This window comes from Microcaecilia unicolor, chromosome 5 (assembly GCF_901765095.1).
Source record: "Microcaecilia unicolor chromosome 5, aMicUni1.1, whole genome shotgun sequence".
NCBI lineage: Eukaryota > Metazoa > Chordata > Amphibia > Gymnophiona > Siphonopidae > Microcaecilia > Microcaecilia unicolor.
In genome coordinates, this window is record NC_044035.1 from 224,242,646 (window position 1) to 224,268,064 (window position 25,419).

At 42.9% G+C, this 25,419-nt stretch overlaps 1 protein-coding gene across 2 annotated transcripts in view; it reads left to right on the top strand.

Moving 5' to 3' along the window:
- RIPK4 (receptor interacting serine/threonine kinase 4) overlaps positions 1-3,276 on the top strand; it is a 63,890-nt gene extending 60,614 nt beyond the window's left edge. For both annotated transcript variants that reach the window (XM_030203818.1, XM_030203819.1), the window contains exon 8: positions 350-3,276. In XM_030203818.1, the coding sequence (XP_030059678.1) occupies positions 350-1,521 (1,172 nt within the window). In that variant the 3' untranslated portion in view covers positions 1,522-3,276. The remainder of the gene's footprint in view (positions 1-349) is intronic.
- Positions 3,277-25,419: the final 22,143 nt, after the last annotated feature.

Genomic DNA, 25,419 nt, shown 5'->3' on the forward strand with positions numbered 1-25,419 from the left:
AGGTTGCCAGGATCAAAGCCCGCTGCACTAACCATTAGGCTACTCCTCCAGTAAATTACAAAATAAGGCAGCTGTTCTTCAGTAATGCCCGGTTTCCCAGACTGCTTTATCAGATTTCAGGATTCACATCCAAACATTCTTACCATGCACTTTAAATGTATAATGAGTAATGCAGTGCTTTCCTTGGTGATCTGGAAATCAGTCAAGTCATTGTGTACCTAGGCCTTGATAATACATTGAGGAGAGACCTTGGTGAAACCTGTGCTATAGTTGAAAATACTACACTTAATACTCCTGTTTGTAATAAAGGTTCAACTAAATTCTAACTCTTTTCCTTTCTGCATCCTAGATATTGGCATATTAGATGTTCAAAAGAGAAAACTCACAGAAGCAATTATGTCTGGAGACACGAGCAAACTGATGAAGATTTTACAGCCTCAGGATGTGGACCTGGTCCTGGATGGTAATTCGAGTCTTCTGCACCTGGCTGTGGACGCTGGCCAAGAAGAGTGTGTCAAGTGGCTCCTGTTGTACAATGCCAACCCCAATCTCACTAATAAGAAAGGATCCACACCTCTCCATCTGGCTGCTGAGAAGAAGATGAAGAGCATTGTGGAACTGCTTTTAGGGAGGAAAATCAATATCAATGCAAAGGATGAAGACCAGTGGACAGCTCTACACTTCGCAGCACAAAATGGGGATGAGACCAGCTTGAGGCTGCTGCTCGACAAGAATGCTTCACTCGATGAAGTGGATTTTGAGGGCAGGACACCCATGCATGTAGCATGCCAGCATGGGCAAGAAAACATAGTTCGTATCCTATTGAGACAGGGTGTCAATGTAGGTGTCAAGGGGAAAGATGACTGGATGCCTCTGCATTATGCTGCCTGGCAAGGTCACCTATCCATTGTAAAGCTTCTGGCCAAACAGCAAGGTGCCACTATCAACGTTCAGACCCTTGATGGGAGAACCCCCTTACACCTGGCAGTACAGAGAGGACATTATAGAGTAGCTCATGTTCTCATTGAACTCCAGTCTGATGTCAACTGTTGTAGCTCACAACTGAAGACTCCTCTCCACATGGCTGCTGAAATGGGTCGCACCAGTACATCTCGGCTCCTCCTCAATCGGGGTGCTGAAATTGAAGCAGTAACAACAGAAGGATATACCGCTCTTCATTTAGCCTCTCAGAATGGTCACTTACCAATTGTGAAATTGCTGATTGAAGAGAGAGCCAATGCCGGTGTTGGTGGCCCCTGGAAGAGAACAACACTCCATTTGGCAGCAGAGAATGGGCATACTGCAGTTGTTGATGAACTTGCTAGCTTAGTAAACCTCAATGTAGCAGATGAAGAAGGACTGAGTGCCATACAACTGGCAATCCGAGGAGGATACTCAAAAACTGTTGATGTTCTTCTAAAACATGGCGCCTTTATTGACTCAAGTAATCTGTTGCCCCAAGCGCCACTGCAAGATGTAAAAGAGAACAGCAGCATTTCAGCAACATTTCCATCATCCTAATTCAAAGTGAAAGTTAACAAAGCAATACAAGTATTTTTCTTCCACAGAACAGCAGAGCAAATGGGAACAGACAGTAGTAGTGTGCTAGTTCCTTTATATGAGCAAAACTGGAGAAACCTCCTGGGTATAGCTCAGTAGAGAGAGAGAAGGCCACTATGTTTTTGTTTGTTTGTTTTTTTGTCTTCACCTTACTCCAAACATGATAAAAGCCAATATCTGTCAAGATTCTGTTCCTTGAACCCAGTGGCCATGGACCAGCATCATTCCAGTTTTTCATGTGTGCTGAAGTATGCCTTTCATGGGCAATTTTACAAAGACTCCAATTTGAAACAACCACTACTTACGATCAATACGTTGTGTATCTTGAACTCCATCCACCTGTGCCATTCAGGATGTTTATTAATGGATGTTTTGCCTTTGTGCTTTCTAGACTGCTAAGACTTGATCTTAGGTTTTCCTGCTGCTACAAGCAGATATGATCCTTCATTATTTTATAAGTGAATAAGTTTAATTCTTTGTATAGACTTTGATATGTTAGTCATTTCTCTGTATATTTTAATTAGTTTTTATTCTTTCCAAACCAATGGAAGTTGGCAAGAATTCTACAAAAGGGGTTGTGAATGTCTGTCCACAAATTAATTCTCTAAAAAGTTAATGGAATGGGATGAAACTTGGCACATTGGGAAAACTAGTAAAAAGACACACAGGGGCACTTTTCCAAAGGTGCGTAATACTGCAACATGCAAATTTTATTTAGATTTTGCTCACACCTTTTTCAAGTAGTAAGGTGAGTTACATTCAGGTACAGTGTAACGTACAGCAGATTCTTAGGTCTGTCTGCAGCACCACACCACAAGCACTGCTGTTTTTCTTTGTGGCCAGTCCTTCCTCCACGTTTCTCTTCCTTAGGAGTAGATGGGTCCTCTGACTGAAAGAGCTTTGCTTCTCTTATTGGAGGGTGTCCCTCTCTGCAGTAGCCTTCAGGTAGTTTTCTGACAGAGCTACTTTTGTACTGGCCTATAGTACTTAACTGCTCACTAACTAACTTTTGTTGTTAGCGCAGGACCACTTACCACCTCCTAAATAGGAGGTGCTAAGTACCTTTGCACTAATTGACAAAAATTGTTCCCATGCTGATTAACTTTGCAGTGAGGTAATTGCTGAGGACTTGCTGGACATGCCCCAAACAGCGCACATCCTTTGCACTTGGCATGCCTTAACAGCAAAAGATAAAAGTACACCAAATGCAAAAATTTAGCACGCTTTAGTAAAAAACCCCCATAGTGTGCAAAATTAGACCAGGTGTTCCAGAGAAATAAGCCCTCCCCCCCCCCCCCCCCCCAAAAAAAAAAAAAATTTCCAAATGCATTTCTTTGGGAGCAGGAGTTGTGAGACTTGGCATGTGAGTAAAACTAGTGAAAAAAACAAATCCAAGTTTGAACGTGAGCCTGATTGGGCCAGGGCTTTCAGAGAAAGCACCTAAAATATGGTCCAGGGCTTTTCTGTGGCAAAGGAGTTCCAGCTACTGCAGCATAAAGTGACAATTCGTACTTTCAAACTGCATCTCCTTTCATTGTACTAACCCTTACATCTGCCCCACCTACCCAAAAACTGCCACTTGCAACTGCCTCAGCGCTGTATACTGACCCACACTCAAAATCTTATCCCAAAATCTACCCCCAATAACTGCCCCATCACTCCTCAAACCAACTACTATAATATATATTCTAACACTGCCTCACAAAGGCACTAACACATACATGCAGCCATACTCAAGAACCCATAGGCAACTCAGACATAGGTTCACCCACATAATATATAGCTTTGTTGAAAAGAATTGCATGAGCTACGCTCCTCATGCTTTCCTTACTTGTTTGTCCTCCTGCAAAGCAATCGTACAAAATAGACCTATTGATAACCTATCACATAATTTGAAATGTCTAAATTAGTAAATGGACATATTCAATGTTATACAGTTAAACCTCATCAGCAGAAAACTAGTTTTTGACTTTGCATCAGTCAGCTTCTTTATGGACTATTTCACCATGGGTTTTTTTCTATTTGTTAACCATTTTCATGGCTTCCGCAAAAGGAGGTGTAGCAGATACAGACTGTATTGTATTGACAACCTGGGATCTTATAAAGAGGTTTCACTGTACACTGATATAGCATTGGAAAACTTTTTGGAGGGTGACCAGATTATAGTAAATTGAGGTACATGCCAAATTCAGACTTCCTAAATGCAGACTTCTGTCTGCGGGGTTCATAGGAAACAGTAGGATTTTTCATTCTAAGCATCCCCCCTTCCCCCACCCCTACATCCCATCGCAAAAACTATACTTGTGAATGTCACCCATTCTTCCTCTGGTACTCCACATTAGCTAGTGCCATAGCAAGTCTTATGATGAAATAATAAATTGTGATACAGAGCAATATAAAATATACTGTGTATATAAGGTTTCTGTCTGTTACATCTCTGCATGTATACAGTGTATATTTTCTGTTATAAGCTGTGTATGTTTTAATGCACACCACTGTGCTCAGCTTTCTTCAGCGCATTCTTCTTATCATTAAAGTATATTGAAATGATATATGGTGCTGTGTAGTGTCTGTATTTTATAGAATGACCGATTTTCATTCGAGTCTGTGCATGGCCTCCAGTTATATACTACCATTCCTTATTGTCCCACCAGACCAGTCCAGATACTTGGGTTTGTGCCTTCCTACCAGCAAGTGGAGACTGAGAAACTGAGTTGTGATATCATTGCTTAAGAACCCCTTGCAGCAGCTTGGCCAGCCAGTATTTCTCAGTCTTCAACAGGTGGTAAGTCTAATAATCCTTTGTAGTCTGCAGTGATCTGGTAGGAACAGTGGTTCTCAACTTTTTATCCATTGTAATACTCCTGACAGACAATGTTCACATCCATGACACACTGAACACTACAGTTCATGGCTGAACAACAAAAAATTGTGAATATCATTCATTATTGCTGAAGATTATGCAAAGAAAGGTGGTGACTGCTGGGTGGGCAAGAACAGACTTACAATGTTTGCAGTTGGGGCTGGTGGCAGCAGTGAGAATTTTGAGTAATGGTGAAGCAGAAAAAACCCAGTTATGTGGATTTCAAGTACCTGACACCCTGCTCTGCTCTCCCCAGCCCGCAGGCACATGGTTTTTAAGTAAAACAAGGGCTTTTTGGTGACGTGCCTCTCTGCTCTTGGTGACACACAAGTGTGTCCCGACACACTGGTTGACAATCATTGGATAAGAATATTTGTCTTCATTTTGGAAGCACATTTTTGGTCTCTCAAGCAGTGAGTTTAAAAAGAAATGAGGGCTTAAACAGAGACGGTGCTGAATTTTTTTTCTGTCTCTTCTTTGGGGTGTCACACCTGGAGATTCCAGGTTCCTCTCCCCCCCCCCCCCCCCCTCTTTCTCCCCAGCCTCCTCTTTCTTTTGAGGAGTAGGTAATTTGTGCCTTAGAATTCCTTGTACAGGAATTTCTTGAGAGCCTGAACTAATAAAGTTCAACAGACAATTTTGTTTCTTTCTCCGTTAAGTAGGGTGTTTGTAACATTGGCTGCAACTGGGGAGAAGGAAAGTAGCCTTGTGTGGAAATACTGTTGTTTCAGTGGACTCTTGTGAATTTCTTGCTCTGCTGGAGTTTTGTTGTAAGCCTTAATGGTGGCACCACATGAAAAAGGACAATTGATGTGTGTGGAATGTATAAGGTGAACCTTTCAGTGGAAAAATGTGCTCTATGTGGCTGATACCATGCCTTCAGTTTTGGGAGAGGAACTGGTGTCTATGCAGCACGGTTCTCCCTCCCTCATTATGTTGGCTGTAGCTGGTTTGCCCGAACAGATGAGCCTTTTTCAGTGGAGCCATTTTCAAGCCCTGAGGTCAAGAAGAAATGTTCTGTCTCCTAGGAGTTTTCAACCCTGGGGGTGTTGGGTTTGTTTTTTTTGTTCAATCGTTTCTCCTGCGGGAACTCTGCACAAAAATATTTAAAATTCTGCATATTGTATTCATCAAAATACAGTATAACCACTCTTTCTGAACAGTAATTTTAAACTTCTAAACTGAAAAATTCTTAAAGATGCAAAATTTTAAAGTACAATAAGTGTGTCGTGCTTACAGCTTATGGCTTTCAGCTCCCCAACACACATGTACATGTCCCTTTACCCCCTGTTGTTGCCAGCTCTTCTCTTCTCATACACAGTCTCATCTGCTGCCCCTCATCTCCCTTCAATGAGGCAGTGGACAAAGAAATTATATTAATTGTTAATTCTGTTTAAAGTTTGGTGGTTAAATTCTCAGTTCTGTAAAGTAAAGTGAAGGAATGCCAGCTGGATTTAATTTACTCAGAAGTTAGCTTCTGCTAGACTGAAAGGTTAGAAAGGTCAGTGAGAAATTAAACACTCTTTGTCCCTTTTTGTGTTAAATGTTAGGTCATAGGTATTAGTTTACCACATATGGGTGCCATTATGAACAAGGCATGTTGCAGACATACTGTAGTTTTAAAAGGATTAGTTTTAAAATGCTTAGAAGGAGATAGTGTAAGTGTAGATATTCCTGATGTTTAGATTTGTTTTATAAGGAATTCTGATTTCTATTTATTGTAGAATATGTTTCATTCTGTGTAATTAATATGTAGAATATCTTTAAATCCAGTGTTACATATTTGCCTGACTTTTTAAAGTGAGCCTTTGTCTGCTGTTTAAGAGGTCAAGCATCTGGTTTGAATTATCTACAGTCCTAGCTAGTTTTGTGAAGAAAGCTAATAGGTGAAAAAGGTCAGGACTAGTCAACTCTCTTCTCCTTGATTGATTAGCTAAGTATAGGACTGGTTCTGAAAGTAATAACAAATCATATATGTATGCCATTAAGTAAGACTGGCCCTTGACCCCTTAATGAATGCCAGAACCCAGTTAGTATGAAGTTAGCTGGAAATCTGGGAATTTAATCATAATAAAATGCAAGAGATAGGTGCCCCATTGTCTAATGTGAGGGGCCCCAGGTCATAGGTCAGTTTAGGAAATGTCTGAAACCTATGTAACTGATATTTTGAATATGTATAGAGATGATTGGTTGAGACAGGGTAATCAATCTATTCTTTGCCATCTGGTGAGAAGGGGGGGGGCTAGAGAGGAGGTTTAAAACTGTATATAACTGGGAGCAGAGGCAGCTTACGTTGGTACAGACAGAAGAAGGAGAGAGAGGACAGACAAGAGATGCAGGATCCAGAGAGAGCTGAAGAAGAGACTTAGTGCTGATGTTCTACTTTGGTTGCTGGCAAATAAAGAAGATTTCTCCCTCATTCTGGTGTGTGCTGTTTGACTCCTGAAGTACCACAGATTCTGCTAACAATAGTGGTAATTCCTGCAACATCAACACATCCCCTTACTCTCTGTTTTTCCCAGTTCCCCCCCCCCCCCACCCCACACACATATATGGCATATTCCTGGTCTCCTCCAGCTTATCTCCATTTCTATACGTGCAGACTGTACTAATTCAGTGCTCCCTCTCCTATTTTTCCTTACTCCCAATACCTTCATTCCTTCTTTGTGTCCCTAAACTCCATTTCCTTAGCGTCCCTCCGGACCGGACCAGGATTGGACTGTTGGGTTGTGCCCGCCTACCAGCAGGTGGAGACTGAGAAAAACTCTGACTCTAGAGAGCCAATAGGAGCCCTGGCCATGTGACCTTAGCCTCAGTATTTTCTCAGTCTCTCAGCAGGTAGGAAGTGAGCCCATTAGTCTCTCTCTCTCTCTCTTTTTCTTTATAAGATATTACAGATATATTTATAATACTTCTTTGCCTGGAATCGTAATTAGAGGCTTGACAGGGTTTCTTTTCTTTCTTTGACAGCCTCTGGGGTGTTAAACTCGGGTGTCTCGAGTCCACCCCCCTTCCTCCCCATCTCCCTGGTTTAGCAGGGAAGGGCCGTCCCTTTCTCTGGAAAGGTGTACCGTCTTAGGGAGAGGCAGCCACTTTTAATAAGCAGCTGTTTTTAAATAATTAAATCAAGTAAAAGAAAATTAAAAGAATTAATTCAATTGAAAGGAATTTAAAGGAAGTAGTTTTTGCTTTCCCCAGGCTTATAACGAGCAGGTAGCTCTTCTGTCTTATTCTGTTTGAAGAGTCTTTATTTTCTTTTCTGGCGGAGCTATTTAAAAAAAAAAAGTGATAAGTCAGCGTCTGTGACTTTAATTGGCGATTTTTTTTGTTATCTTCATTATTTTTCCTCTGCTATCCGGCGTTGTTAGCGGCGGTAGTTGTAAAAAAAAAAAAAAAAAAAGAGGCGCGAACTGTTAAGCGCGTGATCGCTCTTGGACGGGTCTGTATAGCTTGGGAGCTGTATTGACGGTTCCTGTTCAGGCCAGAGGCTAAACCATGTTTTGTGCGGCATCGGAGGCTATCTGTTTTTCGGCGGCACGGATTTCCTGCTTCTTCGTCGGTCCGGTCAGTGTGTTTCTCCCTCGAAATTTATTCTTCTGATTTTGGCGCGCTTGGCCGCCATTGTTTTGCTTGCAGCTGCAATTTCCATTGACGCGGTAGCGTTTTTCTGCTTTTACTGTGTTTGGCAGTTTGTGCAATGGAAAGGAGATATTGTTTCTCCGGTAGTTGGGGCAATTGGTAGTATATTTGCCCCGCAATTAATTTTTACATGTATTTTTCAAGCTATTTAAAAAAAAAAAAAAAAAGAAATGCTACGATGCGAATGGCGCTCATTTTGTTTTTCCCTCTGTTTTTTCTCCGTCGGGGACTTTTTGGTTGCTAGCAATGTTGTGAATTAAAGTGCAGCTCAATTGGCGATTTCTTTGTTCTTGGCAAGACTCCGATTCAAAGTGCAGCTCAGTCGGGAATTCTCTGTTTTTGACAATTGGGCGAATTAAATTGTATCTCAGCTCCAAAATAACCATTTTCCTATTCCTTTCCCTTGTGTGTGATGTTTGGAGGAAAGGTCTTCGCTATTGTCTAGCGCAGTTTTTATGGGGGTCCAGTGTATGTCACTCTGTGTCTTTCTCATTTCCTGGTGAATAGGACTACATTGTCTAATAGTCAATTGATTAGTACTTTACAAATCTGGCCATAATATCGTAGTTCCTTTTAAGCATTTCCCTTCATGGCTATGATGTTATACAGTGTTTTTAAGAACTTAACAAACATTTTCTATGGCATAGGCTATCTGGTTCAGGTGCCATGTGGATAGAACTACATTGCCGGATAGTCTATTGTTTGGTACTTTACAATGCTGGATATAAGATCTTAATTCCTTTCAGGAAATTTTCCTCCATGGCTATGCTCTTATACAGTGTTTTAAGATCTTAACAAACGTTCTCTAGAGCGTAGGCTATATGGTTCAGATGCCATGTGCAATGAAATACATTGTCTGATACTCAATTGTTGCGTACTTTGCAATTCTGGACATAAGGTCTTACTTCCTTTCAGCAATTTTCTTTCATGGCTATGCGTTCTCTTTGGCATAGCAGATGACAGCTGCATAGGCTACATGGTTCAGATGGTTCTCATATTCTAGGAGACTCAGTCCTGTCTACCGAGCACCCAGTTTTCTCAGCTGCTTTAGAAGGCATGTTTTATTCACGTCTTCTCTACTTTCCAGCTGTCTTGGAGTTTCTCATGTGTTTATCTTAGTTTTCTTCTAGGACTTACAAGAGATATGTCCACTTAGGGAGTAAAGTTATCCGGTCAATTTGCATTTTCTCCCACTTAAGGATAGTAGGAGGTCATCACGCCATCTACTTGTATTTTTGTTTCCTCTATTCAGCCTGGGCACATGGTAAACATTCTGGTTTTGTCCAGTATGACCATCCATAACATCTGCTATCCCTTTCTCTTCCTTACAGATTTTAGGGTCTTGTTTCAAGCTTTCTTGATGTCAGGTACAGTCTTGTCTCCTGTGGCACAAATTCACCACCTTTTCCGTAATAGGTATTTTCCAAGTCTATTCCTTTTCATTTTCATTTTATTCTTCCTCTCGCCAGAGTTTTTTTCTCTTGGAAGGAGATTCACTCATTTTCTGTGCATTTTTTGCCATAAGGGCATAAGTGTTGCCATAATGGGAAAGGCCAAGAGTCCCCATCCTGTTTTCATATGGGGTCAATCCAGATTGCAAATACCACATTCATATCTCGTGAGTGTGCATCTGTTCATCTCTGTACATCTCAGTGAGGAAGGAGGCATGACATGATACGAGGTTTGGGGAGATCCGGTAAAATGAAAGGCCAGTGTGTCTCAGTCCACGCTCAACATATGGTGATCCTTTCATTTTCATTCTATACGTCCTCACTCCAGACCTTCCTTTCAATTGGAAGGGGATTCTTTCACTTCCTGTGCATTTTTGCTATTAGTATATGAGTATTGTCATACGGGGAAAGTCTAAGAGTCCATTAAGCCCAGCATCCTGTCCTCAGTTGTGGTCAATCCAGGTTGCAAGTACCACATTCATTTCTTATGGGTGTGGGGCGGTACATTTTAGTACATCTCAGTATAGGAGGAGTAATGTCCACGATACGAGGATGATAAGGTCCTCATTACCAGTTTTCTTGCCCTGCTCTTCAGTCTCTCGTCTGCTCCGCGCACTTTTTTCTTAAGTTATGGTCGTAGTAGCAGCGGCGCTCATGAAACAACGTCTCCTCGTTTCATCCTTTTCTAGATGTCTGGTTCATTACAGACAGTCTTATTGGCAGAGTTGTCAGGTCAAGCAACGGGTGGTGCATTTCGGGCACACTCTAGGTTACGGGGTGCATGTAGCCAGGTTTCTCATTTGATCTCTCTTTTGAGCTCTCGTGTGATCTCATTAGATTTCGTAGCATGTCTCTATTTTTTCTCTCTTTGTTTACTCAAGTTGGCGCAGACTGTTTTTTGTCTTCTCTACAAGCGTCCCACTTTCTGTTTTCTCTGGATGTTCTTGGGCCTTCGGCCATTACCTTGCTCTATTTTGCAGAGTAAAATTTTACTTTCTAGCTCCCAAGAAGGAATTTTTTCTTCATTCTCTTTGGAGTCTCGGTAGTCTTTTTTGGCAGATTTTCACTCCGTCAATTTTGTGACCATTGAAAAAAAAAAAAAAACTTCTGGGAGTTCTCAGTGCATAGTACCTTAAGGGGAGGTCCCAGTTCTAGAACTATTTCTTTTTGCTCTGACCTTCCATGTGCCTCGCTTACTCTCTTGCTAAAAAGACTTGTCAGCGGCAGAGATAGATGCCCTCTCGTATCCAGATATTTATCTCGGATGGAATTCCCTCCGCTCAGTTGGCCTCTGTATTCTCACTAGTGCAGCACTTGGGTCTGGTGGTTGAGATTGAGCATTCTTCCTGCAAGTATGCCGGGAGCATATACACAGTGAGCAGTTTTTTGATGGCTGCATCTGTGAAAATATATATGTATATTTATAGTTCTACTACATAAGTACATATTTAATTCCACACTGGGAAAAGCTCAAAGGGCCTATCGAGCCCACCTTTCGGTCCACGGCCAATCCAGACCATGAGCACCTGGCTAGATTCCTAAACGTACAAACATTCTATACATGTTATTCCTGGAACTGTGTAGTGTTTTATGGACTTCTATATGTATCTAACAGATGAAAGGTACTAACAAGTGTCTACTGTTGATTTATTCCCGTTTTCACTAATTGGTGTCTACGACAAGAGTCTCAGGTGATCTGCTTGCAGAGGCAACAGCTACAGATGATTCTTTCTCTCTCATTTGAATTGCGCTCTGAGATATGTTTTCTTCATGTTGGGTAACTGCAGCGGCTGTCAGTTTATTTGGACCTTCAGTCTAGTTTGCAGCAGGGATTTAGGTACCTTCTTCTTCTGCATAGTATTTAACTGCATTCTTGTTTTTACCTATTTAGCTTCTAGTGATCAGGTACTTTCTCACTGACAGGCTTTACGTACTTCCAATCTGTTGCTAGGTCAGCAATAGTCTACGATATCTGGAGTATTGTACTTCAGGATCTCGGTTTCCACTTTCTCAGCTGAGGTAGATTCATTGCAGTTTTTTGTTTCCAGGCGGCTCTGCTTCTACCTTTGCCATCTTTCTTTCAGTCGTTTTTTTTTTTCTCTCGAGTCTCTCTGTCCTTTGCGCTGCACTGATAGTGCGGTAGGGGACAATGTTCAGCATCGCCTGGACTTTTCAGCGTTTTTGCTTTGTAGTCATTCTATTTAGTTTATTGGCGGTTCTTGGATCGTCAAGCTTTTGGCTTTGTATTCATCCTAGTTTGGGTGTTTTCAGGGACTCTACCGCATTCTCAATGTCTGTCCCTCCCGTAAGATTACTGCTTTGGTACTTCCCAACAGTCCAATCCTGGTCCGGTCTGGAGGGACGCTAAGGAAGGAGAAATTAGATCTTACCTGCTAATTTGCTTTCCTTTAGTCCCTCCGGACCGGACCAGGCCCCTCCCATGTTCTATCAACTCTTTAGATTCTTTTATTAAGTTTGGAAGTGGAATGTTTAAAAAAAAAAAAAAAGACTTTGCGTGGTCCATACCACTTCTCTGGTGGTTGCTGGTGAGCTCGGTTGCTGGAATATATATATAAAACCTTAAATATGTCATACCACTTCTCTGGTGAGAGTTGCTGGTGAGCTCGGTTGCTGGAATATATATAAAGCCTTAATGGGTCATACCACTTCTTTGGTGAGAGTTGCTGGTGAGCTCGGTTGCTGGAATATATATAAAGCCTTAATGGGTCATACCACTTCTTTGGTGAGAGTTGCTGGTGAGCTCAGTTGCTGGAATATATATAAAGCCTTAAATATGTCATACCACTTCTCTGGTGAGAGTTGCTGGTGAGCTCAGTTGATGGAATATATATGAAACCTTAAGTGAGTCATACTACTTCTCTGGTGAGAGTTGCTGGTGAGCTCTGAGTGGGCCATGCCACTTCTCTGGTGAGAGTTGCTGGTGAGCTCTAATACAAATGGGCCATACCACTTCTCTGGTGAGAGTTGCTGGTGAGCTCTAGTACTCGGTTTTGCCGAGGAATTTGTGGCTGCTAGGATTCCATACAGCACAGAAGTTCGTTCTTTCTTTCCTGCTTTGTTATTCAAATACTGAGGCTAAGGTCACATGGCCAGGGCTCCTATTGGCTCTCTAGAGTCAGAGTTTTTCTCAGTCTCCACCTGCTGGTAGGCGGGCACAACCCAACAGTCCAATCCTGGTCCGGTCCGGAGGGACTAAAGGAAAGCAAATTAGCAGGTAAGATCTAATTTCTCCTTCTCTTGGCCAGCACTGTCATTGTTCGATGGGCTTTCCCCCATTGAAACACTGCTGCCGTAGCTTTCCTGAACAGTGCAGTTGTTCCAGTGTGTACATAAGTAATGCCACACTGGGAAAAGACCAAGGGTCCATCGAGCTCAGCATCCTGTCCACGACAGCGGCCAATCCAGGCCAAGGGCACCTGGCAAGCTTCCCAAACGTACAAACATTCTATACATGTTATTCCTGGAATTGTGGATTTTTCCCAAGTCCATTTAGTAGCGGTTTATGGACTTAGGAAACTGTCTAACCCCTTTTTAAACTCTGCCAAGCTAACCGCCTTCACCACGTTCTCCGGCAACGAATTCCAGAGTTTAATTACGCGTTGGGTGAAGAAAACTTTTCTCTGATTTGTTTTAAATTTTTACTACACTGTAGTTTCATCGCATGCCCCCTAGTCCTAGTATTTTTGGAAAGCGTGAACAGACGCTTCACATCCACCTGTTCCACTACACTCATTTTATATACCTCTATCTCCCCTCAGCCGTCTCTTCTCCAAGCTGAAAAGCCCTAGCCTCCTTAGTCTTTCTTCATAGGGAAGTCGTTCCATCCCCGCTATCATTTTAATCGCCCTTCGCTGCACCTTTTCCAATTCCACTATATCTTTCTTGAGATGCGGCGACCAGAATTGAACACAATACTCAAGGTGCGGTCGCACCATGGAGCGATATAACGGCATTATAACATCTTCACACCTGTTTTCCATACCTTTCCTAATAATACCCAACATTCTATTCGCTTTCCGAGCCACAGCAGCACACTGAGCAGAAGGTTTCAGTGTATTATCGACGACGACGACACCCAGATCCCTTTCTTGGTCCGTAACTCCTAACGTGGAACCTTGCATGACGTAGCTATAATTCGGGTTCTTTTTTCCCACATGCATCACCTTGTACTTGCTCACATTAAACATCATCTGCCATCTAGCCGCCCAGTCTCCCAGTCTCATAAGGTCCTACTGTAATTTTTCACAATCCTGTTGCGAGTTAATGACCTTGAATAACTTTGTGTCATCAGCAAATTTAATTACCTCGCTAGTTACTCCCATCTCTAAATCATTTATAAATATATTAAAAAGCAGTGGTCCTAGCACAGACCCCTGAGGAACCCCACTAACTACCCTTCTCCATTGTGAATACTGCCCATTTAACCCCACTCTCTGTTTCCTATCCTTCAACCAGATTTTAATCCACAATAGGACTTTTCCTCCCATCCCATGACCCTCCAATTTCCTCTGTAGCCTTTCATGAGGTACCTTGTCAAACGCCTTTTGAAAATCCAGATTACAATATCAACCGGCTCCCCTTTGTCCACATGTTTGTTTACTCCATCAAAGAATTGAAGTAAATTGGTCAGGCAAGATTTCCCCACACAAAAGCTGTGCTGACTTGGTCCAGCAAGCCATGTCCTTGGATGTGCTCTGTAATTTTGTTTTTAATAATAGCCTCTACCATTTTCCCCGGCACCGACGTCAGACTCACCGGTCTATAATTTCCCGGATCTCCCTTGGAACCTTTTTTTTTTTAAATGGGCGTTACATTGGCCACCCTCCAATCCTCCCATACCACGCTCAATTTTAAGGATAAATTGCATATCACTAGCAGTAGCTCCGCAAGCTCATTTTTCAGTTCTAAGCTCATTTTTCAGTTCCAGCTCAAAATCCTGCACTGTGCTGATTACAAGCTGGAAGAGATGTATGGTGTAGAAAGGCTTTTGCAGCAGCTGCATTTCAACCAGGTCATCACCCACCTTCTTCAAAGCAAATTCTGTGCCGTTCAAAGTAAATTCTGTGCCTTCTGCATCCTGGGAAAATTCTGTGAAATTCTGCAATGTGCAGTATTCCCCCAGGAATAAATCTTTCTCTCTAGAGTTCATTCTTTTGTTACAGAAAGCTTTATGTATGGGGAAAGGGGTGCCCTTCCTTACCTTGGAGCTTAATACAGCTCTGGAACTTTCCATGGTGGACCCTGCAAAATGTCCTAGGCTAAATTTGGACCAGGCTTTGGAGAACTTCAGATAAGTACTCTGGTGAGGGGTAGGTTCAGGATATATCTGCAAAGGAGCAGTTAGAAGGCCTTAGAAGGAGATTTTACATCTAAGTGAGGAGGTTTCTCTGGGGAAGAATCCTTCCTGCAGTCTGTATTTTTCCCGAGGAATTTCCAACCTTAATTGTGCTGATTTTGTCTAGTCTTAAGATTTAGGTGGCATGCCCTCCCATTTCTTCCTCTTCTTAGGACTCTTTGCTGGTAGGGATCCGTAAGTCATCTAAAGCTTTCCCTTTGCTTCAGGTAATGGATGATATTACTGCTGCTGAATGGGAAATTCCTGATGCGAATGTTAGAGTGTAGTGATCTCTGTCTCAAATTTATCCAGTGGACTTCCAAACTGCTACCTTGGGTTGATGTACTGATTTCACCTGTGACAAAGAAAATTATAATACCAGTGAAAAGTGGTGCTGCATTGAAGGACCTTCAGCCTTTGAAGTCTGTGCTCTAGGGTTACAGGCAGCAGTATGAGGTTATGCAGTTCATGCTTGTTTCAGGTGGACTGAGCAGCAGGTACAGAATTTGGAACACGCCTCACCTGGGAATATTTCACAGCCAACCTTTTTGGAATTGGGCACTTCTATTTGGCACTCTGTATGACTTCATTAGGGCCTTGGTCAAGAATATGGTGCTTCTGATTATTGCTCACTGTTGTCTGTGGTTCCAGAATTGGTCTGTGGACATTGCATCTAAGGCTAGACTTAGTAAGTTGTCTTTTAAAGGAAGTTTACTGTTTGGAGAAAATTTAGAAAAGTTGGTAAAGACTTTTTCAGATTCCAAGGTGCCTACATTACCAGAAGATCAGTCTCTGTAGCTAGAGAGTTCTCTGGCAGGGGATATTTTACAGAGGGTAGAAGATAGGGCAGTGTAAGTACTACTCAGAGGGTGAGAATTCTCTTCAGAGATCAGTCCTCTCAAAGTTCCTGCAGAGGCAGCAGAGGGTTCCCTATGCAGCGGGGAATTCCAAAGGTACACAATGAAGGTATGTGGGCCTACTCTCTGATACCTCCTGTGGGGGGATGACTGGCATAGTTCTATAGGAGGTGAACCCAAATAACCACAGATCTCTGGGTACTAAAGGTCATTCATGATGGATATGCACTCCAATTTGCTTGTCCTCTCCCTAAGGTGTTTTTGGAAGAGATATAGATAGCTGGGTGGCTGGTGGACGTGAGGATCACCTGGTGACTTGCCTGCCTGGTGCAAAGGTGGTGGACCTCACATGTCACCTAGATAAGATTTTAGATAGTGTTGGGGAGGAGCCGGCTGTCTTGGTACATGTGGGTACCAATGACATAGGAAAATGTGGGAGAGAGGTTCTGGAAGCCAAATTTAGGCTCTTAGGTAGAAAGCTCAAATCCAGAACCTCTAGGGTAGCATTTTCTGGAGTCTCAATGCCTGGATGAGATGATGGTGCAGGGAGGAGGGTTTTAGATTTCTTAGGAACTGGGCAACATTCTGGGGAAGGGGGAGCCTATTCCGAAAGGATGGGCTCCACCTTAACCAGGGTGGGACCAGGCTGCTGGCATCGGTATTTAAAAAGGAGATAGAGCAACTTTTAAAACTAGAAACGGGGGGAAGGCCGACAGTCGCTCAAAAGCGCAAGGTTCGGGATAAGGTATCTTTAGTTTGAAATGTCTATATGCGAATGCCAGGAGCCTAAGAAATAAGATGGGAGAGTTAGAATATATTGCACTAACTGCAAAATTAGATATAATAGGCATCTCTGAGACCTGATGGAAGGAGGATAACCAGTGGGATGCTGTCATACTGGGGTACAAATTATATCGTATTGATAGGGTGTATTGAATTGGTGGAGGGGTAGCATTGTATATTAAGGAGAGCCTTGAATCAAATAGATTGAAAATTGTGCAGGAAACGAAACACTTCTTGGAATCACTATGGATTGAAATTGAATGTGTAAAGGGGAAAAGGATAGTGATAGGAGTGTACTACCGTCCGCATGAACAGGATGAACAGACGGATGCAGAAATGTTAAAGGAAATTAGGGACGCAAACAAACTGGGGAACACAATAATAATGGGTGATTTCAATTACCCTGATATTGACTGAGTAAATGTAACATCGGGGCATGCTAGGGAGGTAAAATTCCTTGATGAAATCAAGGACAGCTTTATGGAGCAGCTGGTACTGGAGCAGACGAGAGAAGGAAAAATTCTAGACCTAGTACTTAGTGGAGCACATGATCTGGTGCGGGAGGTAATGGTGCTGGCGCCGCTTGATAACAGTGATCATAATATGATCGGATTTGATATTAGGTTTGAAGTATACATAGGAAATCAAATACGTTAACGTTTAACTGTAAAAAAGGAGACTATGATAAAAGAGAAGAACAGTGGAAAAAAAAACTTAGAGGAGCAGCTGTGAGGGTCAAAAATTTACATCAGGCATGGATGCTGTTCAAAATCACCATCCTGGAAGCCCAGGCCAAATATATTCCGTGTATTAAAAAAGGAGGACGGAAGACCAAACGACAGCCGGCATGGTTAAAAAGTGAGGTGAAGGAAGCTATTAAGAGCTAACAGAAAATCCTTCAGAAAATGGAAGAAGGAACTGACTGAAAATAATAAGAAACAGCATAAGGAATGTCAAGTCAAATGCAAAGCGCTGATAAGGAAGGCTAAGAGGGACTTTTAAAAAAAGATTGTGTTGGAGGCAAAAACACATAGTACAATTTTTTTTTAGGTATATTAAAAGCAGGAAGCCAGCAAAAGAATTGATTGGACCGCTAGATAACCGAGGAGTAAAAGGGGCGATCAGGGAAGACAAAGCAGTAGCGGAGAGATTGGCGAAATATTATGAACAAATGTTTCTTCTTTTTTATTGTTCTATGTTTGCTCTGAGACAAAGTTACATTTAACCATGCATATTGATCCCCTTTTTTACACACTTTATTCATATTCATTACAATGCTTATAACCTTAGTTTTTCATATGAGAAAGGAAAAACATATTTATCTATATATTGATTTCCTCCACTGAGAATTTTATGTCTTGCTGTCATACACTTCCATATCAGTTATTTTATACTCCAGTATTTTTGTTGTCTGAAATCATGAATACCAATTACCTTGAACCCAAATAGGTATTATCTCTTAGTTGTTGTTATATATCATTAAAGAATATCTGTATTGCTTTTTTGGATACTCTAACCATTTCATAGTATTTTTGTCTACAACCTATGATAACTATATACAATATCGTACAATACATTGTTTTTTGTTTTTTCACACAAACATTTTTCCCTTGCAACACCATTTTACAGTGTCTAATACTATGTGTTTTTTTTAGTATGTTTTTAAGTGTATTTTAATGCTTATGATTTTGCTTTTGCATCTCTGATATGTCTCATAATAATTTTTTATACAATTTTCTATACATTTATTATTTGCCTTTTGTTTACACTATTATTGATTAATTTTTGCATTATTCATGTTTATATTTTATGATTATTTGGCATTTGCATCATCTATGTTTTAAGCTTCACGAAGATGTTTTTATGTTTGTTTCATATGTCCATTATTGAATATTTTACAAAAATGTTTTTATAAGTTTATTTCAATTGCTTTTCGTTTGCATTATTCCTGTTTTATATTTGTTTTTATAGACTCCAGAAGAAGGTGCTACGGCGCCGAAACATGGCTGTGTTGAGTCAAGTTGTAATAAACATTACTTGTTATTTACAATCATACGTCTTCTTCATTGTTTGAAAAGTGCCTCTCTTCCCCACCCCCTCTTTGTTTTTCCCTTACTTTGTTTCGTGTGGATTAAGTGCACCTCCACACTTTGTGTGGTACTCCCACACCTTGTGCGTTTTTTTTTTATCCAGTTTATGAAATAGCACAACCCTGCAAAAAGACACTAAAACCTATACAGAAAATTTACCACACCTTAGCAGTCCTATTCCACCTATGAAAAGCTGCTACTATAAATATTACACTGGGCCCTAGAGCACCTTCTACTGGGAAACTGGAACAAGCTGGACTGTTACAGATTCTTACACAGATACCACACACTAGCAGAATCCTTCACCTCAGCTGCACATGTAGAATATGGACAGACCCTCACCTGATACAAAATAGGGGACCACAAGAAACAGACAAAAACTGAAATGGAGACTCCACCCCTCCCCTCAAAAAATCCAGGCTATAAGCAGGGCAATATTGGTAAAAGAGAAACATAAATGTATTGTCCCGTGTACTTTGCAAAATAAAAATACAAAAAATTGTATATTTTACAAAGCAGGCACATGTCAGTCCTTAAAGTATTACATTAAATGTATCCTCTACCTTTGTTGTCTGTGAATTTTATTTTTCTAATTAGGCTGCCTTTCTCTCACCCTCTAGTCTCCTTTTCACTTCTCATCTACCTATTGGATTTTCCTATCTTCTTCTTATTCTCTTTCCAACATTCCCATTGCCCACCCCCCCATCCTCTGTACACACCCTCTAAATCCTCATCTACCCTCTACTGCCTCCTATCCCCTCACCAGCTCCATCCCTATCTCTCCTTCCAGATCATTCTTCTATCTCTTACCCAATTCCCCATGTCCTATTGCCTCTCTTTCAACATCTTTTATCCCCATCCCTTTTCATAGCCTCTCATCCTCTCCAGTCTTCCAGGTCATTCATATTATGTCTCAACCTTTCCCTAAACGTCATCCCCTTTTCTTGCCCCTCTTCTCTTCTCTTATCTCATATTTCACACTCTCACTCATTCTCCCAACCCATTAACATATACCTATTCATAACTATCAATTGCCAAGCACTCACTATCCCTTCAAAATTCCTTCTCCATCTTTTCTGTCTATAATTCCCTGCTCTGTTCTTCAACCCTCATTTGATTGCCAAGTCCCAGTCATCTTCTGCTCTGTTCCCTTTCTTCCCACCCCCCTAGTTCCATTCATCTTCTCTGTTCTCCCAACCCTGCCCCATCTTCAGCTCTGTTCCCCTTCTCCCCCTCCCCAAGTGCCATCCATCTGCTACTCTGTATCTCCTCCCCCCCCCCCCCCCCAAGTGCCATTCAACATCTGCTGTTTCTAGATCTCCTCTCCGGTTGACATTTTTTCTCACTCCATGTCCACCATCATTCCCTCTATGTCCCTATCTTTCCTATATAGCATCTCCCCTCAATGCCTCTGTCCCCCTCCCTTCTGGTATTTCTCATCCTCCCTTCCCTTACTCACAGTCTGGCATCTTTTACTCTTCCTTTCCCCCAGGTCTGGTATTTATCATCCTTTCTTCTTCCTCCTTCTCGCTAGTCCTCCAGTGTTTCTATGGCTACCAGAAGCATCAGCAAGTAAAGCAAACTGCCTCTGGCTGGCCCCGCAAGTGTTTCTTCTGCTGTGTCTCACCTCCTTTGACACAGCTTCCTATGTCAGTGTAGGTGGGACACAGCAGAATACCACGCCTTGATCACACACCAAATACAGAACAAGGGATCACAAATTAGAAATATAAAGATAAAAATTAATTTGGGAACCCCAAGAATTCAAATTAGGCATATTCCACAACATGGAAGAAATGAAAACACAAATGTATTTCCTCTTGTTCTGAAAAAAAAAAAAATTACAAAGACATCCGTGTTGCACATTTCCCAACCCTAACACATTGCAAAAAATAAATTCAGACTAAAACACATTTTTTTACCTTTGTTGTCTGGGTGTTTTATTTTTTCAAGCATGTTGGTCCCAGTTTCTTCTGTTGTTTTCCTGTCTGTCTTCTGCTTTCTTCCCAGTGGGTGCGGTCCATTTGTCCTTTCTTCACTTTCTTCTTCTTCTTCTATTTCCTCACTATGTCTGTCTCTAACACATTTCCTCTTTCTCTGTTTTCTCTCTCCCCCTCAGATTTTATCTTCTCACTCTTCAGTCCTCCACCTATATTTCACTTACCAGTACCTATCAACTTTCCATCTTCTCCTCTCACCCCTACCTCTCCTGTCTCACTCCTTCTCTGGCCTCATATTCCCTTCTCTTTCACCCCATTATACAAGTCTACCCTCTGCACTTACCATCCTCCTCTCACTCATCTCTCCTTGAGAACTGCTACTGTCTCTCCCCACATTGTTCCACCATGCCAATATCTCCCCCAACCCCTATCTTTCCTCCACCACTATGATCCAGCATTTCCCTATCACCTCTCCCTGTCCCTTCCACCCCTATGGTTCAGCAATTCCCAGTCCCCTCTCTCCCCCTTTCCTCCTTATTGTGCTGGTAGGAATGGCTACACAAATCCCTAATGCTGTGAGCCTTCCAGTTGGTATAGGCAGCAAACTGCACACCAGAAGTGAAAGCCTAATAAGTGTGGTTTACTGCATATACAATCTGGGAAGGAGCAAACCATCAGGGTTTGTGTAGCTGAATCTGTGGATACAGCATGTCGCCCCTTCTTTCTCTCACTTTCCCTCCTCCTCCTATGGTTCACCATCTTCCTCCTCTCTTCCTGCTTTCCATCTTTATAACGCCAGGCTTCCCAAGGCAGATTATAGCAGTTAGCAAGAACCCATCAAGAAACAGGATACCTTCACTGAAATTTGGCCATCTGTAATATATAGAACAGTGTAGAAAAATGAGCACAACATACAGCATTTATTAGTGCTGTTTCTACAAACTACAATAATTTTTAAGCTGTTTTAGTGATATTCAATTGTCATTTCATTATATTTATATCTACATATGGGAAGCTTTCAAATAAATTGAAAATCTATTTAAAAAAAAAAAGTTATCTTCCACCTTATAAGGCACTGCCTATCCAACTAGAACAGCTTTAGACTTTTTCAGGTGGTCTAAGCATAGGCAGTCCCTTATTTCTAATGATCTTTTGGCTATTGTTTTCAATAGCATTTACTATTGTTTTGGGTCAAAGGTCTAGATAGCCTCCCCTGTCTCCTGCTTTATCTAACCTCCTTACCAGTTGCCTTCACACCCCCCTCCAAGACCAGCACTGCTTTGTTGCCCCCTCCCCCTCCTCTGAGTTCAGCACCACTTTGTTGCCTCTCTCTCTCCTGCTTGAGTCCAGCGCCGCTTTGTTGCCCTCTCTGTATCCCTCCCCCCCCCCCCCCCCCCGTCTAGCACCGCTTTCTGTCTCTTCCCTCCTCCCCCCCCGGGACCATCAAACCTGCTTCGTTTAACAGCCCCTGCAGCAATAGCACGCTGCCAGAGCCGGCATCAAATCCTTCCCTCTACCATGACTCGCTGTAGCTCAGACACTTCCTGTCTGTGCGAGGGTGGGACTCGTGATGCAAGCAGAGGGAAGGATCATCCAATGCTGGGTTCAATCAAGTAGGTTGTTGCTGGGGAGAAGTATGCTGTGGAACAGTGTGGTGAGATGGGAGGGGAGAAAATGCAAATTAAAAAAAAAATGTTCCAGTTCCACCGGGCACTGGTTCAAAACTACATAGGTACCATTTTTTTTTTAAGAATCTCTTTGGGGGAGTGACCCCCCTAGCTACACCACTGAGTCACGGTCCAAGAAAGTGATCTAGGTGTCGTCCTTGATGATACGTTGAAACCTTCTGCTCAGTGTGCTGCTGTGGCTAAGAAAGCAAATAGAATGTTAAGTATTAGGAAAGGAATGGAAAACAAAAATGAGGATGTTATAATGCCTTTGTATCGCTCCATGGTGCGACCGCACCTCGAATATTGTGTTCAATTCTGGTCGCTGCATCTCAAAAAAGATATAGTGGAATTAGAAAAGGTACAGAGAAGGGCGATGAAAATGATAAAGGGGATGGGACGACTTCTTTATGAGGAAAGGCTAAAGCGGCTAGGGCTCTTCAGCTTGGAGAAAAGGTGGCTGAGGGGAGATATGATAGAGGTCTATAAAATAATGAGTGGAGTTGAACGGGTAGATGTGAAAGTAGTATTTTGACTGATACCATCCTTTCTTTCTAAAGTGGTTTACACACTTTTCATTTAAACTCTTAGTCCATCTCTCTACCTATTTTTAAGGCAGAGAAAAATAAACAAGAGTCTGCAGTCTTTTGCATAAGTTGGATGTGGGCTGAGATAAGGAAAACAGGTTGGTTTTTGTTTGGAGGAACCTGTAAAGGAGATCCGGCATCTAAATCAACTTTAGCTTGCTGGATTAAGGAAGTGATTTTGTCGGTTTATATTTTTTGTGGGTATCCAGTACCTTCAGTTTTAAAAGCTCATTCTACCAGAGGTCAATCCATTCCTTTGTAAAGAAGCAAGTTGAGCATCTGGACAAATCTAAGGGGACTCATGGAAAGAAAATTAGCAGGTAAGACCAATTTTTTTCTATTGGAGAACTTTCAACAGCAATGCTGTACTTAGCTATAATGAAATTAACAAGAGGATCACAGAAAAGCCAATTACAATGTAACACCAGCCCCTCTTTCTGAATCTCAATACTGTGTTGGAGCTCACCCACACTATTCTGATATCCAGCTGCAGATTGCTTCTCTCACAGGGTTTAATTACCATAATTCACTGAAGCTGAAGTGTAAAAGGATGGGGGCGAAAGAGAATCGCTGGACATGGATGGGAGCGGGAGGGGAGAGAGGAGAATCGCTGGGTATGGCTGGATGGAGGGGGGCAGGGGAGAGAAGAGTATCACTGGGTATGGATGGATAGAGGGGGGCAGGGGAGAGAAGAGAATTGCTGGGTATGTATGGATAGAGAGGGGGTTAGGGGAGAGAAGAGAATTGCTGGGTACAGATAGATAGAGGGGGCAGGGGAGAGAAGAGAATTGCTGGATATGTATGTATGGATGGAGGGAGGGAGGGCAGGGGACAGGAGAGTTGCTGGATATGGGTGGATGGAGGGGAGGGCAGGGGAGAGGGAGAGTTGCTGGACATGGGTGGATGGAGGGGAGGGCAGGGGCGTGGAAGGTTGCTGGACATGGATGGAGGAGAGGGAACTTCCTCAGGGAAGGGAGAGAGAAGAAATGCTGGACATGGATGGAGGGGGGAGAAGAGTGAGGAAGGATATGAGATGAGGGAAAAGGAAGAGAGGAGAAAAACTGCACATGGATGAAGAAAATAGGCAGAAGCTGGATCCACTGGACAGTCAAGTCTATGGAGGACCCAGCTTTCACTTACAGATGTAGGGCAAGAAATGAAGAAGAAAGGCGGAAAGTAAAGAAATAAATGGAAAGGAAGCCCTGGAAACGGAGTTAAGAGGACAGATAGCAGCAGAATCGGATACTGGGCCAGCATGATCAGAAAAACAGTCACCAGACAACAAAGGTAGAAAAAAATCATTTTATTTTCTTTATAGTGTTTGGAATATGTCTACTTTGAGAATCAGGTGTTCAACATTAAAAGTTTATATTTATTTACTTATTTATGACATTTTAACCCACATTAAACATGAATTAGATTGGAACCTGGGATCATTTAAATTTTTTTTCCTGGAGAGAGTAATGCATTGCCCCCCCCCCCCCCCGGCTATAACCACCTCTGCAATTTGGGGGGGGGGGCGCGGAGGTGGACCGGGGAGAGAGCCTGTTAAACATTTACCAGCACACCACTGCCTGCACCCCAGGATCAGAGCCAGCCAGGGCATGTAACAATGCTCTTGCCAGCTCTGAACGCTAATAGCATCTAAAGCATGCAGAACAGGGATTTCTGTATTCCTCCCCAATTCTCAGCAGGCAGCGCACCAAACTAAGGCGCTGCTACTGCTGTAAACTCTACAACAGCTGGCATTAGGGTTTACAGAGTATCGGGGAGGAATGGGGAGCCCTATCCCAGTGCCGTAGTGAGGGCAGCTGACACCGGGGGTGGTTCGCCGCTGCGCACCCCTCCCCTCGGTGCACGCACCCCCCCCCCCCGGAGCACATTCTTACCACTAGAGTAGGAAAGGGGGTGGGCTGGAGGGCCAGTCCGCCCCAAGTGCACATCGCGTTGGCTCCGCTGGTTCCCTGCTCTCTCTGCCCCGGAACAGGAAGTAACCTGTTCCGGGGCAGAGAGAGCAGGGAACCAACGGAGCCGACACCCCCCCAGCGGCGTGCACCCGGGGTGGACCGCCCCACCGCCCCCCCTTCCTATGCCACTGCCCTATCCAGCATGCACCTACATGCTAGCAGCCCCTCCCCCATCTCCCCCTCCCAGAAGAGCCCCCCCAGCACCAAAACAGAGGGCTGGACCTCCAGCCCTCCCCTAGTGGTCTAGCACCCCACCACACCCTCTCCCTGTACTTTCAAATGAGGGAGGAGGCAGTAGCATTTAAATGGTAGGGAAGCCCTGCCTAGTACATCCCAGAATGCACTGGGCATGGCTCTGCCTTTTGGAGGTGGCACTGGAAGGAGAAGGGAGTGCTACTCCTTCATCCCTCATTTGAAGGTATTGGGGAGAATTGGGGGGGAGTTGCTAGACCACTAGGGGAGGGTTGGAGATCCAGCTCTCTATTCTATGGGGGGGGGGGGGGGGGGGGGGATTGTATTGCATCAGGCTCTTCTGGGGGAGAGGGGTCTGATGGTCCACCAGACTTCCAATCCTTTGGAATGTTTGACAGGTCCAGGCTTTTTTTTTTTTTGAACAAGGATTGTGCCTTGGATACATTCCCAGGCACAATCCTCCTGCA